Source organism: Rosa chinensis, chromosome 5, assembly GCF_002994745.2.
Source record: "Rosa chinensis cultivar Old Blush chromosome 5, RchiOBHm-V2, whole genome shotgun sequence".
NCBI classification, from domain to species: domain Eukaryota; kingdom Viridiplantae; phylum Streptophyta; class Magnoliopsida; order Rosales; family Rosaceae; genus Rosa; species Rosa chinensis.
In genome coordinates, this window is record NC_037092.1 from 31488749 (window position 1) to 31505820 (window position 17072).

Here is a 17072-nt window from a genome sequence, read left to right on the forward strand (position 1 = left end):
CATGGTTGGAGCAATTTTTTTTTTTCCCTAATGTTGTTCCTTAAGTTTCAACTTAATGTGTATTGGAGATGCTCTAAATATCGCTTTCCAAATCTACACTCTAAAAAACATTGAGTTATTATGTAATTGACTAATACTTCAGCAGACTAATTCTTAGTTTTACTATCTAGAGCGAAAATAACAATCAATATAACATGTCAGATGTGCCAATAGAGTAATGGATTTACCAAAAATGATAAATTAGTACACATTTTGAACAAAAATGTAATTATATTTTACTCAAAAGAAATGACATTCTTGGATTCTGAAAATACCGAAATGTTACCGAATGTTGTTTTTTAGATACATCAAAGCAGTTTGGCCGTATTTTTGCAAGCCAACAGGTTTTGGCTTATTTCTATTACAATGTTTTAAATAGTAAATTTTTATTCACAAATTATACTCGGGTGTATTTTTGGTAATTTTCCACACAAAAAAAAAAATTATTACCCACATTAATATCTGAAGTTGAACCCTAACCCTATCTTGTAATCGTATCTCATGTGAATCGATCATGTAGTCTTTCTTGGACATTTGGTCTTTTCTCTACCCTTAGATATGATGACATTTTATTGGGATCCCTAGTTAACAAATTGCGAATAATATCTGAATAAGGGCACATATGTATTTTTAAAAAAAATCCAAATTTTGTATTTTTGAAAGATTAGCTATACTACTTTAGAAGCAAAAGATATTGTACACATTTTGTTATGTATTTTACTTATATATAGTAAAAAAAAATTAAATTAATAATTTATTAATTTATTTATAAATAAACATTTATTATTTTAGAAAGAGTTTTATGTTTTTTTTAGTTGAATTACATAACTTAGTCCCATTAATGCACCATAATAAATGTGGTGCATGCATTGCAAAAAGTTAAGGATATATGAAGTTCAATTTGTTTTTTTTTTTTTTTTGAATAAAAGGCTAGTGCAGCTGTCCTGAAGTCTTGATTAATGAAACTGTTGAATACAAAGGGGGAACATTGAGCCTAAACCCCTTATACAATAAGCATCTATAGAATGTCCTGAAATACTATCATACTTCTCTACTAAATAATTGTATTCAACTAAGCACCAGCTAGCAAAGAGCGCTCTACCGGCGACTCTATTTGCTTTGACATAGCGGTAACATAACGGAAAGATAACTTGACACGTAACCTGATTACAAAGTAGCATAATTGCCATACGCATAGCTTTCCTACTATTTTGTCGTCGGAGGATAAATCGGACAACACTTAGTCTCACCTTACCACTAGGAGGCAGTGACCATTTGACAATGTAATGAAGTTGTCACCTACCTAGAGCAAACAAGGCACTTTGAGTGCACACACAGGCAAAAGGCCTGACTAGCCCTACACAACAAATGTAGGGATTTATTGCTCACAAAATGTGCAAAACAATAAACTAAAACAGTAAAAACATTAAATGAACTAACAGCTTAGACTGGGCCCATGAAGTGAATCCAAACCTCAACTCTAGCCTAGAATGGGCCCACTAGCAGCCTCCAAGCCCAAAAGGCCATACTAGCAAGGTATCCAACCTTTCCAACCCAAAGCAACAACTGCGTTGCCCAGCCACCAAAATCGCCTTCCCACCACCGGCGTTGGGCCATCCTCATGCCTTTGTTACCTTCCAACCAACGCTGGACAACTCCAAGCATCTCATACCACCCAACACCAACCGGCACCTGGAACCTTTGCAAGTGGATCCGGATCGATCGTCTTAGCACGCCATCGATCCCAGCTGACCTTTGATCTACACCATCTTGCCGACCATTGACCGCCAACAGACGCCACTCCGACCCAGCAAAGCCATCTCTGATCCCAGCCCACTTCCCCAACTCAGCCATTCCTTTCGACCCAAAGAGACGAACCAGAACACCTACTGATCCAAACCTTCGAGCTTGAGAGACATCCCTGAAATAAATCACTCGTCCGGCCTTTGCCAACATGTGCTGGCTAGGCTGGAGGCCATTGTCAGGCCAAGGCACAGCCAGATAGGCTCTAGCACAGACCACAGTGTCCTCTAGGGTTTCAGAGAGAGAGAGAGAGTTTCTAGGATCCCTACCTAGATAGATCAAATTGACATCCCTCAAAGTTCAATTTGTTTTAAATACAAGGACTACAAAAGTATATTTTGAAAAATAGCTAATTTGAGAACATAGAAAGTGTTTTTATAAAAAAGCAAAAGAGAACTTGTTATATATGAAAATTAAACTAAATGTCAAAATTTTTAAAGTGATTATGAATAGATGGATAGGCGATAATTAGACGATGGTTGAGGTTTGCACTTCATTAGTAGGCTTCTCAGATTTGTCTTCATCTTTTGGTGTAATTTTGTAGTATATTGCATAGACTATCAATTGAATGCTCCAGCAATTGCACCGAGACCGTTGCTAACTGAAATAAAGTAGTCCACTTTTTCAATAAGAACATAGGAAGTCCAGCAACAACCATTTAGAAAATTAGCAAGTGATCAAGAGCGAGAATGACATATATTCCACACTCTTTATTTTAATGACATTACTGACGATGAAAAGAGGAGAGCCATACATGAGGACATTGAAAAAATCACAAATAAAACTAATTATGACAGCCCTCAAATGTCGATTCATCTTCATCTCATGCTCGGGTATTGCCAATATAGTTCTGACCATAGCAGCCCAAAGAAAACAAGTTCACATACAAAGTATGTAGCAACCCTCCTTCGTCCTTTTGATGAAGCATAATAGAAGAATATGACAAGATATATGAGCTCTATAATTAGCCCAATTCCATTAATGGTGACAACTAAAATGCTGTTTGGATTAACAAATGGCAATCCATAGTAACACCATAACAAACAGTTCAATACTGTTGTAAGGTAAGGTTTTGGATCAAAATCTTCCACATCTTTTTTTCGTTTCTCTAATATTTTTCTATCACCAAACAAAACACACATACAAATATGTTAATTAAAAACTTGCTTCAAATTCAATTCTACAACCTAGTGTGCTTATATATATCTAAATATTGAAATTACGAAGTAAAATAAAGTGAGAAAACAAGTTAGTGGTAAGTAATTGGGTGTGTGTGTTTGGTGGGGTGGTAAGGCTTTGGTCTCATATATAAGAGGTCAAGAGTTCGAGACCCATCAAGGGTGGGAATGGGGTGGGTTTTTTTTTTTTTTTTTTTTTTTTTTAAGAAAAAGTTAGTGGTAAGTAATTCATGTATCTGATAAAAAAGTAGGAAGTTTTCAAAAAAAAAAAATTATTTGGCTGAAGTTATTATTTTATCGAACATTTATCTATCGAAATTTTACTGTAATTGCACAAAAATAAATACAAATTAATATTTAAAAATTTATGAAAGAATAAATAAATAATACTATCCCGAACTTTTCAACATACTATTAATAGAAATTATCTGAATGATACAATACTTTTTTTTTTGATTAATTTCAGTTTACCCCCTTGAAGTTTGAGGGTGTCATCATTTCACCCCATCTACTTTCAATTTTGAATTTTTACCCTCTAAACTTTTCAATTTCAATCAGCCATGTCCAATTTCTACTATTCAGTCCAAATTGGACGTTAAGTTTGACTTTTGATGCCTAAAATGGTCATTTCAACATAAAAAAAAATTTTAAAAAAAATTCTTTCTGTTTTTTTTTTTTTTTTTTTTTTCTGTTTCTTCGCTTTTCTTTTTTTTTTTGTCTTCAACGTATACACCACAAGTTATAATAGGTTTATAAAAACAAAAAAAATACTCTAGGTGGTTGAAAGCCGCTCGCTGGTCTACGATATTTGTGATATATCTCTAATAAAGTGAAGAATTTTAGAAAATATCCCCAATAAAGTGAAGAAATATTTGTAAAAAATAATTTTACACTTTATCTGTAAATAAATATCTGTATATCCTCAATAAAGTGAAGAAATATCTATGTAAAATCATTTTTGGTCTACGATATTTGTGATATATCTCCAATAAATTGAAGAATTTTATGATATATCCCCAATAAGGTGAAGAAATATCTGTAAAAAATGATTTTACACTTTATCTGTAAATATCTATATATCCCTAATAAAGTGAAAAAATATTTTTGTAAAATCATTTTTTACCGATATTTATTTACAGATAAAGTGTAAAATTATTTTTTTACAGATATTTCTTCACTTTATTGGGGATATATCCTAAATTCTTCACTTTATCGGAGATATGTCACAAATATCGTAGACCAGCGAGCGGCTTTCAACTACCTAGAGTATTTTTTTATTTTTATAAATCTATTATAACGTGTGGTGTATAGGTTGAAGACAAAATAATATAAAAAAAAATAAAAAATAAATAAATAAACGAAGAAACAGAAAAAAAAAAATATAAAAAAATAAAAAAAAAAACAGAATTTTTTTTATTTTTATTTATTTATTTATTTTAAAAAAAATTTTATGTTGAAATTACCATTTTAGCCCTCAAAAGTCAAACTTAACTTCCAATTTGGACGGAATAGTAGAAATTGGACGCGGCTGATTGAAATTGGAAAGTTTAGGAGGTAAAAATTCAAAATTGAAAGTACATGGGATGAAATGATGACACCCCTAAACCTCAGGGGGGTAAACTGAAATTAATTCTTTTTTTTTTGTTAATGCATGTCCCGTACTTTACTAACTATGCTGGGACCAAAAGATAAAGTTTTTTAGGTCATATTAGGAAGATAAATGAACTTGAGATCTAGTCTAACATCATGGGAAAAAAATACCACTCCCAGGAGCTAATCTATCTCTATTTTTTTTAATCCTTAACCCACCAATTCTTTACGTTAGTAAGATTTAAACGCATGACCTCCACAATGTTAGTTTGGCTAATAACTAATTAATTCGACTCTTAGCTAAATATTATTTCATTTTTACGCGTGTTATAATAAAAGTAAATGAAATGTGTATATTCTGTGACATGTAGCACCACTGTCGTGTGCTTATCATGATCTAGAGGAAGTGGGGGTGATTTGATATATTTTTGATTTTGGATTGATATAATAGTTGGGTTTGGTGGCGACTTCTTTTGAAGTCAATTATTTGAAGATCTGGTGTCGTTATATGACGTTAGTGTTGGAGTTTGGTGGTGGTCGAGATGGATTTCAAGTGGGTCTGACCATCAAAGACAGTTTTATGTTAAATGAATAATTGATGACGCTTGAAATTTGTCACGCTAGTATTCTTTGTTAAACTCCTAGCACTTATTGAGATTCGCTCTAAACTTGGATTCGTTGGGCCTTGTATGTAGAATGTCGTTATTCAAACTAAATTCATGAGGTGTCTCGTCTAAGTTATTAATTACGTAACTTTTAAATCATTTGATCATGACGTATCATGAAGATCTATTTACTCAGTTATTGAAGAGAAAAAAAAAAACCAACCTTAGATCGAATTCTACAAATTCAAAACTAGACCACTGGCCCAGCGCTGCGTCCAAGAGGCACAAAGAAAAATGGTCCACGCTCCAGAAGTTGCTGATAATTTCTCCAAACAGAAAGTCAGGCACAAAAATGGAAAACGCAAAGTCAATAAAGAGAAAACACATGGGCAGTTTCGTCACTTGAGCAATCCAATCCAACCGAGACTCCTCCAATCCTCTCATCTCCACCGTCCGCACCCCCACCAATCAACGGCTCTGGCTTTCGATCCGCGCACTCAAACCTATTGGCTCACAGTAAACCTCAACCCATATAAATATCCAGAAACCGTCCCAGTCTTTCCCCTATAGCACCGAGCCAAACCCATTGCTTCTCTCGATTTGCTTCTCCTTCCTTCTCTCTCTCTCTAATCTCTCTGTGGCGGTCCATTAATGGCGGGTCGAGGCAAAGCTTTGGGATCTGGGGCGGCCAAGAAGGCCACGTCGCGGTCCAGCAAGGCCGGTCTTCAATTTCCCGTGGGGCGTATTGCTCGGTTCTTGAAGGCAGGAAAGTACGCCGAGCGAGTCGGTGCCGGAGCTCCGGTCTACCTCGCCGCCGTGCTTGAATACCTAGCCGCTGAGGTATATACCGCTCTCTTGCTCTTTATCTGTTTGTCCATTTATGTTGACGTGTTTTATGTGAATCTGTGTCTTTTGTAAATCTAGGGTTAGGGTTTCGAATTGGGGATAAATTCTGTTGCGTGAGTCTGGGTTATATGTGCTGGGAAATTGATAATTGAGTGTTGTCAAAATTGTGGAGAGGTGGTGAATTGTTGTCTTTACAGGTTGTGGCGATGAAATCTGGTTAAGATTTGGATCCTGGATCTAGCTTTTGTTTTTATATCATTATTTTTCTAAATAATTATTTCAAGGAAGAAATTTTTTATTTTTTAAATTATTCTATCGTAAATTATTTGAGATCTTATTGCATTTCTATTTGTGCTCATTTTCGAGATATTGTTCTGCATCAAAAAAATTTGAATAATTTGGGAATTTTTTTTTCTTAGGTAACATTTGTCAGAATGTATGAACTTTTCTATCTGTATGAATTATAATGAGGGCTATTGTTTACACTTTCAGCATCAATGCTAATGCAATCTTGACTTGTGTGTTTCCAATTTGGGATCTTTAGTTTGCTCTTTTTGGTTGAGCTTTGTGTGGTTTGTATTTTTATTTGATTCTATTGGTGAAATAAGGAAATGATATTAATGTGGTTTGTTTTGGTTTTACAGGTTCTGGAATTGGCTGGTAATGCGGCAAGAGACAACAAGAAGACTAGAATTGTGCCACGCCACATTCAACTGGCTGTGCGAAATGATGAGGAGCTCAGCAAGCTTCTTGGAGATGTCACAATTGCAAATGGTGGTGTCATGCCCAACATCCACAACCTTCTGCTCCCAAAGAAGGCCGGTGGTTCCTCCAAGGCCGCAGCTGGTGATGATGACTGATTCTTCAATTTGAAGATAAAAATGCCCATCTTAAGGATGTCAAACGTGTTTTGTTTCAGATTTAGTTTTCTACTCTAGGTCCAAGTAGAATATTGAGTCTCTGGTTCTTTGAGTTGTAGCTTGGGGGTAGAGTTAGGGTTGTAGGTAGTGTTCTGTGAATATAATCATCTTCTACTAGTTTCTTAATAGAAGGGATTGTGGGAACTTCTTTACATTTTGCTTATTTGTCTGTATGTGTTCCGTAATAGTCAATGACATTGCTACAAATGCTTCATCATCTGGTTTACTCATTTTGATCTTTCACTCTTCCGTTGGAAGCCTATAAAGGAGTTCATAATTTTCAAGCTACATTTTTTGGTTATGATATCAGCTCTGCTTCAATAACGAACTTAATAGCAATGGAATGGTTGAGCATGTTGTGCATTTTACTTGACAGTTATGCTTACCTACTTGTGTAGGTAACCGTCTATTTTAGTAATAAGAAAAATGGAAAGAATTTGTGGATGAAACTTTACAATCTTAAATACACTTTTCCCGCCCGCAACAGAATGGTGGTTGCATATAACTAGAAGCCATAAACTGAGAGCGAAATATAGCTGCTAGTTTTTACTTTTTAGTTGGCCTCTGTTCAATAATATGCATAAAAATCAAAGCACTTCACCAAACTCGGCTATGATCAAAAGCCAATGTTCCGCCAAAAAAGAAAAAAAATGATCTAACACCAGTGAGTCCGTTAACAAGGATCAGATCAACACAGATTTATATTAAAACATAATTCTATGGCTTAAAATATCAGCCAACAAAAGTTTAAAATAACATCTGAAAATGCCCCATGGAAAGTACTTGATATAAACCCCATGTCGGGACTAGCCGAGTAAAAATATTGGAATTATTTCTAATATTCCTTGCTGTAATACTTTAGTATCTCTACATGTAGCTCTTACAACTTGGACAGTTACATTTCATCAGCTCCATACTTTTTTCTGAGGGCCACAAATCAGTTCCTGCAAATTACAGACATGATGTTTAACTGAGATGGATGCCAAAATATCAAGACACATACAAAGCTAAAATAGTCGATTAGCACACCTTTTCAACGCTTTCGCTCTGCCCGCCACTTGAATACAGGTTTGGATGTTGGATTTACCATCTCATCTTCACGGAGTTTGCGTTTTTTCCCCTTTTTCTGTTAATTTTAAATGATTTTTTTTTAACACACTCAATGCACAATAAAAGACACAAGCCAAGGGGTTATATGTCTTACCTGTAATTCCTTCTGCATTGCCATATCCATATATATTTTCTCCAGATCTTGGACTCTCGTTCTCCTTGCTTCAAGCTCCCTATATGAAGCCGCTGTTTTCCTACTCATTGAACACAAAAAATATGAGACTCTGAAAGGAATTAGTGATGATGTATCACTGGGCTAACAGGAACCCAGGACATATATATACTGGATGGAAGAAGTAAGCATCATTTCACCAGTTGAAAGTAGTATGGAAGAAGAATAATAAGAATACTACAAATTTCTCAACTTAGAAAATCCAGTCAGAACATGAGATACAATGATAATCAATGTAATGAAGCTTAAACAGAGAGCGCCACACATGGCCAATTTTCTCAACTAGAATGTCAACTAACACCTGATAGTAGGCTTCGGATCAAGTTCTAGTTTATTTATTGGACTTCAGATTGAGTCAATTCAAAATTCGATGATCCAAAATCCAGTCTATTCCAAGCAGTGCAGTCCCACAAAATACTGGGATTTGGTGCCCATAACAGAAAAATGTTGTGTCCCATTGATGATTTGGTTCACAAAACAGAACTACAGTGCGTCCTATCAACAAACAATACGCTAAAAGTGTCCAACTAATGAAATAAACTTGCAATAAGAGTTCATTACCCCTCTTAGGCAGTTGACGTACTTAAAAATCACAATGATATATCATTACAAAAGCCATATTCCAACCCCTAAACTGAAAATTAAAAGACTAGTCTTCCTTTCATCCTTCCGTCTGTTATAAAACATTTTACATCTCACACATCAATCCCTGATGGGTTTGTCTGGCCAAGTATTCTTATGCTTTCAAGTGCAAACCACACAGTTGATGCAGGACCCATCAACAGTGCATAGTTATCCCTAGATAGAGAAAGTTACAAAATTCTACCATAATAGTTTGCAATTGTTTCCAAAATACTGTAGTGTATAAAATCCATAAGATATATCCTTCATTACATTGAAAAAAATCCAAAAGCCAACTTTGATAAGAAACAGAACTCATCAATCTATGTCCATTAAAAAGGTACAAAAGTTTTGTTTATACCTTTTAATACGATCTGGAATATTCTCAGAACCGAGCAATATTTCCCCTCTTGAACTACGTGACCGAAGCTCTTTAGCCTCTTCCCTACAAGAAACAAATAAAAGAAAAAAGTAAGAGACATAACCAATATTTTGAAGAAAAAAAAGTAATAAGTTACATTTCTGTCCAAGTTCACCAGAGAGAATAAATCAAATGGAAAGAACACAAGCAGGGAACAGAAATTATGAGAAACAAGGAAAGCCTCTCACATGGAGTGAGTCTCACTTGTATCCCACAATAATATGGATCTTACACTACAAGAAAGAGTAAGAAAAAGAGTTCTGGAGAATAGCATTTCCCAATAAGCAATTACCAATGTAAAATTTAGCCTAGTCAATTGCCACAAGGATCCTCTAGTACAATCCTGTTGTTAACTTAGAATCTACTTGTAACTAATATGACAACTTCTACAATTATATGGGCTAGAAAGAGCAGTAGGCAGCTTTGTAAGATGAAACTTATATTCTTATTATTTTATACTGTTACCCTTTTTCAGGCTAAGAAAAAATTCTTAAAACAGTCATTAAGTTGTCCATAGTTTACACGACTCCATGTAGGGTACTCGTATCTATCAACTTACTATTGTTGTCCTTGCTGTGTTTGTCGATGAGTTTTCGGGTTAATGATATTAAAGATATATACTTATTTATATGTTTGTGTGTGGTTGCATGTTTTCTTTGAAAACAAAGTTAAACAAATCAAGCTAGAATAACTCAGAAATAGTTATAATTCTCTCAGAAAAAAGCTGAGCAGAAAGCTCAAACCTGTCTTCAGCAAAGTATACGTGTCTGCTTGAAGGCCGATTATCAAGTGAATGCAGAGTTGCAGTCATCTTTTCAATTTTCTGCAATGAAACATGAGAATTATTACCAACTGGTTCAACTCATAAAACAACTTGATGAATAGCTTCTTGATAAAAGTATTGACAACCTTTTTCTCACTCTGTACTTTCTGCAGTACATATCCAATATCCTGGGTCTTCATAAGCAAGAGCTCTTCTGGAGTGTACTTGTTAGCCTGACCCCTGTAGCAACAAGCTTATGTCTTTTGAATAGCAGTTGAGAAAACAAAAGATGATAAAGACATCTTATATGAGAATGGTATATTACTCTATTTTATGGACTCCATCAACAGTTCGGGTGTTAATCATCTTGAAGTAAAACTCATCTGGGTTTCGAAATCTTGCTTTTTGCTTCAGTATCTGTTTCATGAAAATACAGATGAAACAGTGAGGAACGCCATACACAGAATGTGGAAGTTAAGTCACCTGATTACAAATTAGAAATTCAAAACACAAGCAGCACATTCATCATAAGTTTACCTGTAAAGTCTCCTCCTTTTTGTGGTACACCTTAGCACGCTGAACATAGTCCTTGTGCTTTTCAAGAAACCCAAATTTTTTCCTCGATTCCCTGACAAAAGTTTAAACCAAACAAACCATAACCCCATCATCTCATGCAGAACAACATTATCTCAAAGTTATTAACAGCAAAAGAAATGCGGTCACTCACGGTTGAGATCGCTCCTTGTGAGCACGTCTGCTAACAGCATTCCTTAGAGACGACATGTTTGACAATATGAAAAACGATCACCACAACTTTTAACTGCCAAAATGTAGCAAAAGAGGTTCCAAATTAGTGCGCAAGCTTGCAAATTTTCACAACTTGTTAAGTCGTAAAATTACAGAGACAGCAAATATGCAGTCATCTTCACAATAATTCGATACATTTACTAGTTTCCCACATGTAGAGAATCTACCATACCCCATCCAACTTCAAAAACCCATTCCATTTCATTCAATTTCATACTCACCACCCCTGTCTATCACTCAAAATTTGCAAAAAAAAAACTCAGCTGAGCCTCATTATTGAGCCACATAATTGATGCAAGTGATATCCTATGTGATAATATAAATTCTTTGGCAAGTTCAAAGCATCAATGTTTATAATCAACAACGATGAAATTGAACAAAAACCCTAACTTGGGAACAGTTAAAGTCGAAAATTTTCGATAATCAGCAATCCGAAATTGAAAGTGAGGCAGAAATTCAACAATACCCAGGTCTCCTTCCTTAGCAGGCCAATGGAATTGGATGGTGAATTTAGAGCGCGAGGAAAACCCAAGACGGAATGGCGCGGAAGAAGAAGAAGAAGAAGAAGAAAGTGAGGAGAGTAAAACCCTGTAGAATATTAAACAGGTTTTGGAATTTGATACCCTTAAACCCTAATCCCACTAACACCAGAGAGGAAAGCGTAGAAGGCTTCGACGGTACGCAGGTTGTCTAAAGACCTACTACTTATATAAAATTACAGAAATACGCTTTGAGGTGAAATATTTGGTGATTTCTGGAATGCGCCCTACGTAGGGTGCGCCCCAAACGGAAGGTAACGGAGGGGCAAAATGGCCACTAAAGATTTCACAAACGACAAGGTAGTTAGAGTGAGTAAAAAATTCTTTACTGCGGCGCCATCCCTCTCATCGGAGGGGTGAAATGGTCATTTAAAGACAATTACGCAGAAACTATGTGGAAAAACGGTCTGATTCTTTGCCTCAATCACCTCCCCCTCTTCCAAGGTCTCATGACTCATCTAATTCCTCCAAACCTTTGTAATTGGCTTCGTGGGTCTTCTCCCTTTGCTCTCCTTTTCCAAACATAACGAATTCTTTGTTTATGAATTCAACCAAATATCAATACGCAACTCACAGCACAAATCATCAACTCAGCTCAGCCAACGATCTGGGTTCGACCTATCATTCCTTCCAAGTTCAGGGACCAGGATACCTACCGGAGAGGAGTCAGGAGTCCGGAATTTCTGCCGGGAACCGAAATCACAGTAAAAATCCGAAGCACCCAAAATACAATTTCTCCAAAATTTAATCGAATCGAAGAACTACTTACATAAACGTGTAGAGGACAAGGAGTAGACCAACTTTCTTATAACATGCAAGCTGAACCGCTGCCAGAGTCGCCGGAAATTGCTAGAAAATAGCCGGAGTTGCAGCGGCTTCTCGACGTCGTACCATCGCCTATTGGATGATCTGAGGTCATGGCTAGCACCACACCGCCGAGAGGGTTCAGTCGCCACTGGTCCATCGACCTGAGGTGGTCGGAATCGAGAGATGAGGTCGGGTCAAGTTTCAGCGTCGCCAGGTCGTGAGATCAAGTCGAACTTGTCGAAGGTTCTTGGTTGTACTGGGTCGTACGATCCCATCTAGTCTTTAATACCCCCTTCCTAAAATGAATTTCAACGGTTAAGATCAAGGGATGAGTAATTTTATGGCTCAGATTGCACCACAATATTTTCTAGTTTTCTGAAATGATTTTTCACTTCAAAAAATCACTATAAATAGCTTGGGTATCCGAAAAATTTCTCAAAAATTTTCACGAACTCATCGTGTCGTGTATTTTATTATCAAACTTTTAAATCGAGGATTTCATCTTGTCAAAATTTATGAAAATATTCTTGAGTACCTTTTATAATTACTGTGATTGTAAACTCAATCTAGAGTAATTGCATTACCACTTCTTAAATATTTTTCGGGGCTCACAGTATACTATCTGATAAAACTAATAAATAAGTTATACTACATAAGCAGACATATAAGGATTTTGTGAGATCCATTAATCAATTTTTTGTAGAGTGCCTATTAACGGATACTCTCCAAAAAATTTCTAACGTATAACGTATAACCAAATAATCAAAATTGAAAATTAATAAATTTGACATTAATGTATAACCTATTCATAAGGATTTTATCGTAACATTACCGTATAACGTATTAATAGGTATCCTATAAAAAATTAACTCATTCCGTCATCATTCAACATCGAATAAAACGGTCAACCTTTTATACACTTATACTTATCTAAGAGGAGCGAAACCACGAGAAGATAAAATTTTCAAATTTTTTACATTGGTTGATATAGCTTAGATCCACAAGAGTGTGAGATCTGACAGCTCGAAAAGAAGAAGAAAAAGTGCATAAGTAGTTACGAGCATTTTAGTTTTAGGTGTATTTAAGGTTTGTGGTTGACCACGTAAATCAGGATCCAAACTACGACGAAAAAAATTGAAATTTTGATCATAACCATTTCATTTTGTCATGATAATATCTAACGGTCGAATTTTATAAATTCTATTTCGTCCACCATATTTGTCATGGAAAGTATACTTCTACATATAACTAATAAGTTAAAACTACATTAGTAGGCATGTAAGCATTTTGTGCGATCTAAATAATCAAAATTGAAAATCGATCAGTTTGACATTATCCATCTATTTATAGTGTATTATTAGGTACTGTGTAGAAAAACTAACTCGATCTCTCGTCATTTTGACATGAAATAAAGCGGTCAACCCTTTATATGCTTCTACTTCCCTAAGAGGAGCTTAATCACGAAGAGATAAATTTTTCAAAATTTTAACATTAGGTTATATAGCTCATACCCACGAGAGTGTAAGAGTTGACAGATCGAAAAAATAAGTTGCGAGTGAGCATTTTAGTTTTATGTGTATTTAGGGTTTAAGGTTGACCACGTAGATTGAGACCCAAATTACAACGAAAAAAATTGAAATTTTGACCGTAACCATTTCTTCATGTCTTGATCATATCTAACGGTCGAATTTGCTAAATTATGTTTCATCCACCTTGTTTGTCATGGAAGGTATACTTCTACATGTAAGTAATAGTTGACTACATTAGTGGGCATGTAAGCATTTTGTGCGATATAAATAATCGAAATTGAAAATCGATCAGTTTGCCATTATCCATCTATTTATAATATTTTATTAGGTACTGTATAAAAAAATTAACCCGATCCGTCGTCATTTCGACATTAAATAAAACGGTGAACCCCTTATATGCTTCTACTTCCCTAAGGGGAGCTTAATCATGAAGAAATAAATTTTCTAAAATTTTAACATTAGGTTATATAGCTCATACCCACGAGAGTGTGAGAGCTGACAGATCGAAAAAATAAGTTGCGAGTGAGCGGTAATGAGCATTTTAGTTTTTTGTGTATTTAAGCTTTAAGGTTGACCACGTAGATCGAGACCCAAAGTACGACGAAAAAAATTAAAATTTTGACCATAACCATTTCTTTATACCATGATCATATCTAACGGTCGAATTTGATAAATTATATTTCATCCACCTTGTTTGTCATGGAAAGTATACTTCTACATAAGTAACTACATTAGTTTAGTGGGCAAGTAAGCATTTTGTGTTATATAAATAATCAAAATTGGAAATCGATCAGTTTGACCTTATCCATCTATTTATAATATATTATTAGGTACTGTGTAAAAAATTTAACCCGATATGTCGTCATTTTGACATTAAATAAAGCGGTCAACCCTTTATATACTTCTACTTCCCTAAGGGGAGCTTAATCATGAAGAGATAAATTTTCTAAAGTTTTTACATTAGGTTATATAGCTCATACCCACGAGAGTGTAAGAGCTGATAGATCGAAAAAATAAGTTGCGAGTGAGCGGTAATGAGCATTTTATTTTTTTTGTGTATTTAGGGTTTAAGGTTGACCACGTAGATCGAGACCCAAACTACAACGAAAAAAATTGAAATTTTGACCAAAACTATTTCTTTATGCCATGATCATATCTAACGGTCGAAATTATATTTCATCCACCTTGTTGTCATGGAAGGTATACTTCTAACTAATAAATAAATCTACGTTAGTGGGCATGTAACCATTTTGTGCGATCTAAATAATTGAAATTGAAAATCGATCAATTTGACATTACTCATCTATGTATCGTGTATTATTATGTACTGTGTAAAAAAATTAACCCGATCTGTGGTCATTTTGACATTAAATAAAGCGGTCAACTGTTTATATGCTTCTACTTCCCCAAGGGGAGCTTAATCACGAAGAGATAAATTTTCTAAAATGCTTACATTAGGTTATATAGCTCATAGTCCCTCATACCCACGAGAGTGTAAGAGCTGACAGATCGAAAAAATAAGTTGCGAGTGAGAGGTAATGAGCATTTTAGTTTTTTGTGTATTTAGGGTTTAAGGTTGACCACGTAGATCGAGACCCAAACTACGACGAAAAAAATTGAAATTTTGACCACAACTATTTCTTTGTGCTGTGATCATATCTAACGGTCGAATTTGATAAATTATATTTCATCCATTTTGTTTGTCATGGAAGGTATACTTTACACGTAACTAATAAATAAATTTACATTAGTGGGTATGTAAGCATTTTGTGCGATCTAAATAATTGAAAATGAAAATCGATCAGTTTGACATTATTCATCTATTTATAGTGTATTATTAGGTACTGTGTAAAAAAATTAACCCGATCTGTAGTTATTTAGACATTAAATAAAGCGGTCAACCCTTTATATGCTTCTACTTTCCTAAGGGGAGCTTAATCACGAAGAGATAAATTTTCTAAAATTTTTACATTAAGTTATATAGCTCATGCCCACGAGAGTGTAAGAGCTGACAGATCGAAAAAATAAGTTGCGAGTGAGCGGTAATGAGCATTTTAGTTTTTTGTGTATTTAGGCTTTAAGGTTGACCACGTAGATCGAGACCCAAAGTACGACGAAAAAAATTAAAATTTTGACCATAACCATTTCTTTATACCATGATCATATCTAACGGTCGAATTTGATAAATTATATTTCATCCACCTTGTTTGTCATGGAAAGTATACTTCTACATAAGTCAACTACATTAGTTTAGTGGGCAAGTAAGCATTTTGTGCGATATAAATAATCAAAATTGGAAATCGATCAGTTTGACCTTATCCATCAATTTATAATATATTATTAGGTACTGTGTAAAAAATTTAACCCGATATGTCGTCATTTTGACATTAAATAAAGCGGTCAACCCTTTATATACTTCTACTTCCCTAAGGGGAGCTTAATCACGAAGAGATAAATTTTCTAAAGTTTTTACATTAGGTTATATAGCTCATACCCACGAGAGTGTAAGAGCTGACAGATCGAAAAAATAAGTTGCGAGTGAGCGGTAATAAGCATTTTAGTTTTTTGTGTATTTAGGGTTTAAGGTGGTCACGTAGATCGAGACCTAAACTACGACGAAAAAAATTGAAATTTTGACCAAAACTATTTCTTTATGCCATGATCATATCTAATGGTCGAATTTGATAAATTATATTTCATCCACTTTGTTGTCATGGAAGGTATACTTCTAACTAATAAATAAATCTACGTTAGTGGGCATGTAAGCATTTTGTGCGATCTAAATAATTGAAATTGAAAATCGATCAATTTGACATTACTCATCTATGTATCGTGTATTATTAGGTACTGTGTAAAAAAATTAACCCGATCTGTTGTCATTTTGACATTAAATAAAGCGGTCAACCCTTTATATGCTTCTACTTCTCCAAGGGGAGCTTAATCACGGAGAGATAAATTTTCTAAAATTTTTACATTAGGTTATATAGCTCATACCCACGAGAGTGTAAGAGCTGACAGATCGAAAAAATAAGTTGCGAGTGAGCGGTAATGAGCATTTTAGTTTTTTTGTGTATTTAGGGTTTAAGGTTGACCACGTAGATCGAGACCCAAACTACGACGAAAAAAATTGAAATTTTGACGACAACTATTTCTTTATGCTGTGATCATATCTAACGGTCGAATTTGATAAATTATATTTCATGCACCTTGTTTGTCATGGAAGGTATACTTCACATGTAACTAATGAATAAATTTACATTAGTGGGCATGTAAGCATTTTGTGCGATCTAAATAATTGAAATTGAAAATCGATCAGTTTGAC

The 17072-nt window shown here is 34.8% G+C and overlaps 2 protein-coding genes across 2 annotated transcripts; one reads left to right on the plus strand and one right to left on the minus strand.

Annotated features, from left to right (window-relative positions):
• The first annotated feature begins 5771 nt into the window (after nt 1-5771).
• On the plus strand, nt 5772-7224 carry LOC112165201 (probable histone H2A.2). Its single transcript, XM_024301645.2, has 2 exons — nt 5772-6055; nt 6706-7224. Exons 1-2 carry the CDS (start codon nt 5867-5869, stop codon nt 6919-6921), a joined length of 405 nt encoding a protein of 134 aa, XP_024157413.1. The 5' UTR covers nt 5772-5866; the 3' UTR covers nt 6922-7224.
• A 430-nt stretch (nt 7225-7654) lies between these two features.
• Nucleotides 7655-11555, minus strand: LOC112165200 (probable U3 small nucleolar RNA-associated protein 11). Its single transcript, XM_024301642.2, has 10 exons — nt 11342-11555; nt 10796-10888; nt 10606-10696; nt 10394-10485; nt 10215-10308; nt 10049-10128; nt 9246-9329; nt 8186-8285; nt 8011-8107; nt 7655-7925 (listed from the first exon to the last, which is right to left on the minus strand). The coding sequence occupies exons 2-9, from the start codon at nt 10849-10851 to the stop codon at nt 8015-8017; spliced, it is 690 nt and encodes a 229-aa protein (XP_024157410.1). The 5' UTR covers nt 10852-10888; nt 11342-11555; the 3' UTR covers nt 7655-7925; nt 8011-8014.
• Nucleotides 11556-17072: the final 5517 nt, after the last annotated feature.

Bases quoted from the DNA above. Each gene is read 5' to 3' on its own strand.
- LOC112165200 (XM_024301642.2), bottom strand. From the start codon at position 10,851: ATGTCGTCTCTAAGGAATGCTGTTAGCAGACGTGCTCACAAGGAGCGA. The intron at 9,330-10,048 runs GTTTGAGCTTTC...TGTTTCTTGTAG, and splicing joins GTATACTTTGCTGAAGACAG to GGAAGAGGCTAAAGAGCTTC. The intron at 8,286-9,245 runs GTATAAACAAAA...TTCAATGAGTAG, and splicing joins ATTCCAGATCGTATTAAAAG to GAAAACAGCGGCTTCATATA.
- LOC112165201 (XM_024301645.2), top strand. From the start codon at position 5,867: ATGGCGGGTCGAGGCAAAGCTTTGGGATCTGGGGCGGCCAAGAAGGCC. The intron at 6,056-6,705 runs GTATATACCGCT...TTGGTTTTACAG, and splicing joins TTGAATACCTAGCCGCTGAG to GTTCTGGAATTGGCTGGTAA.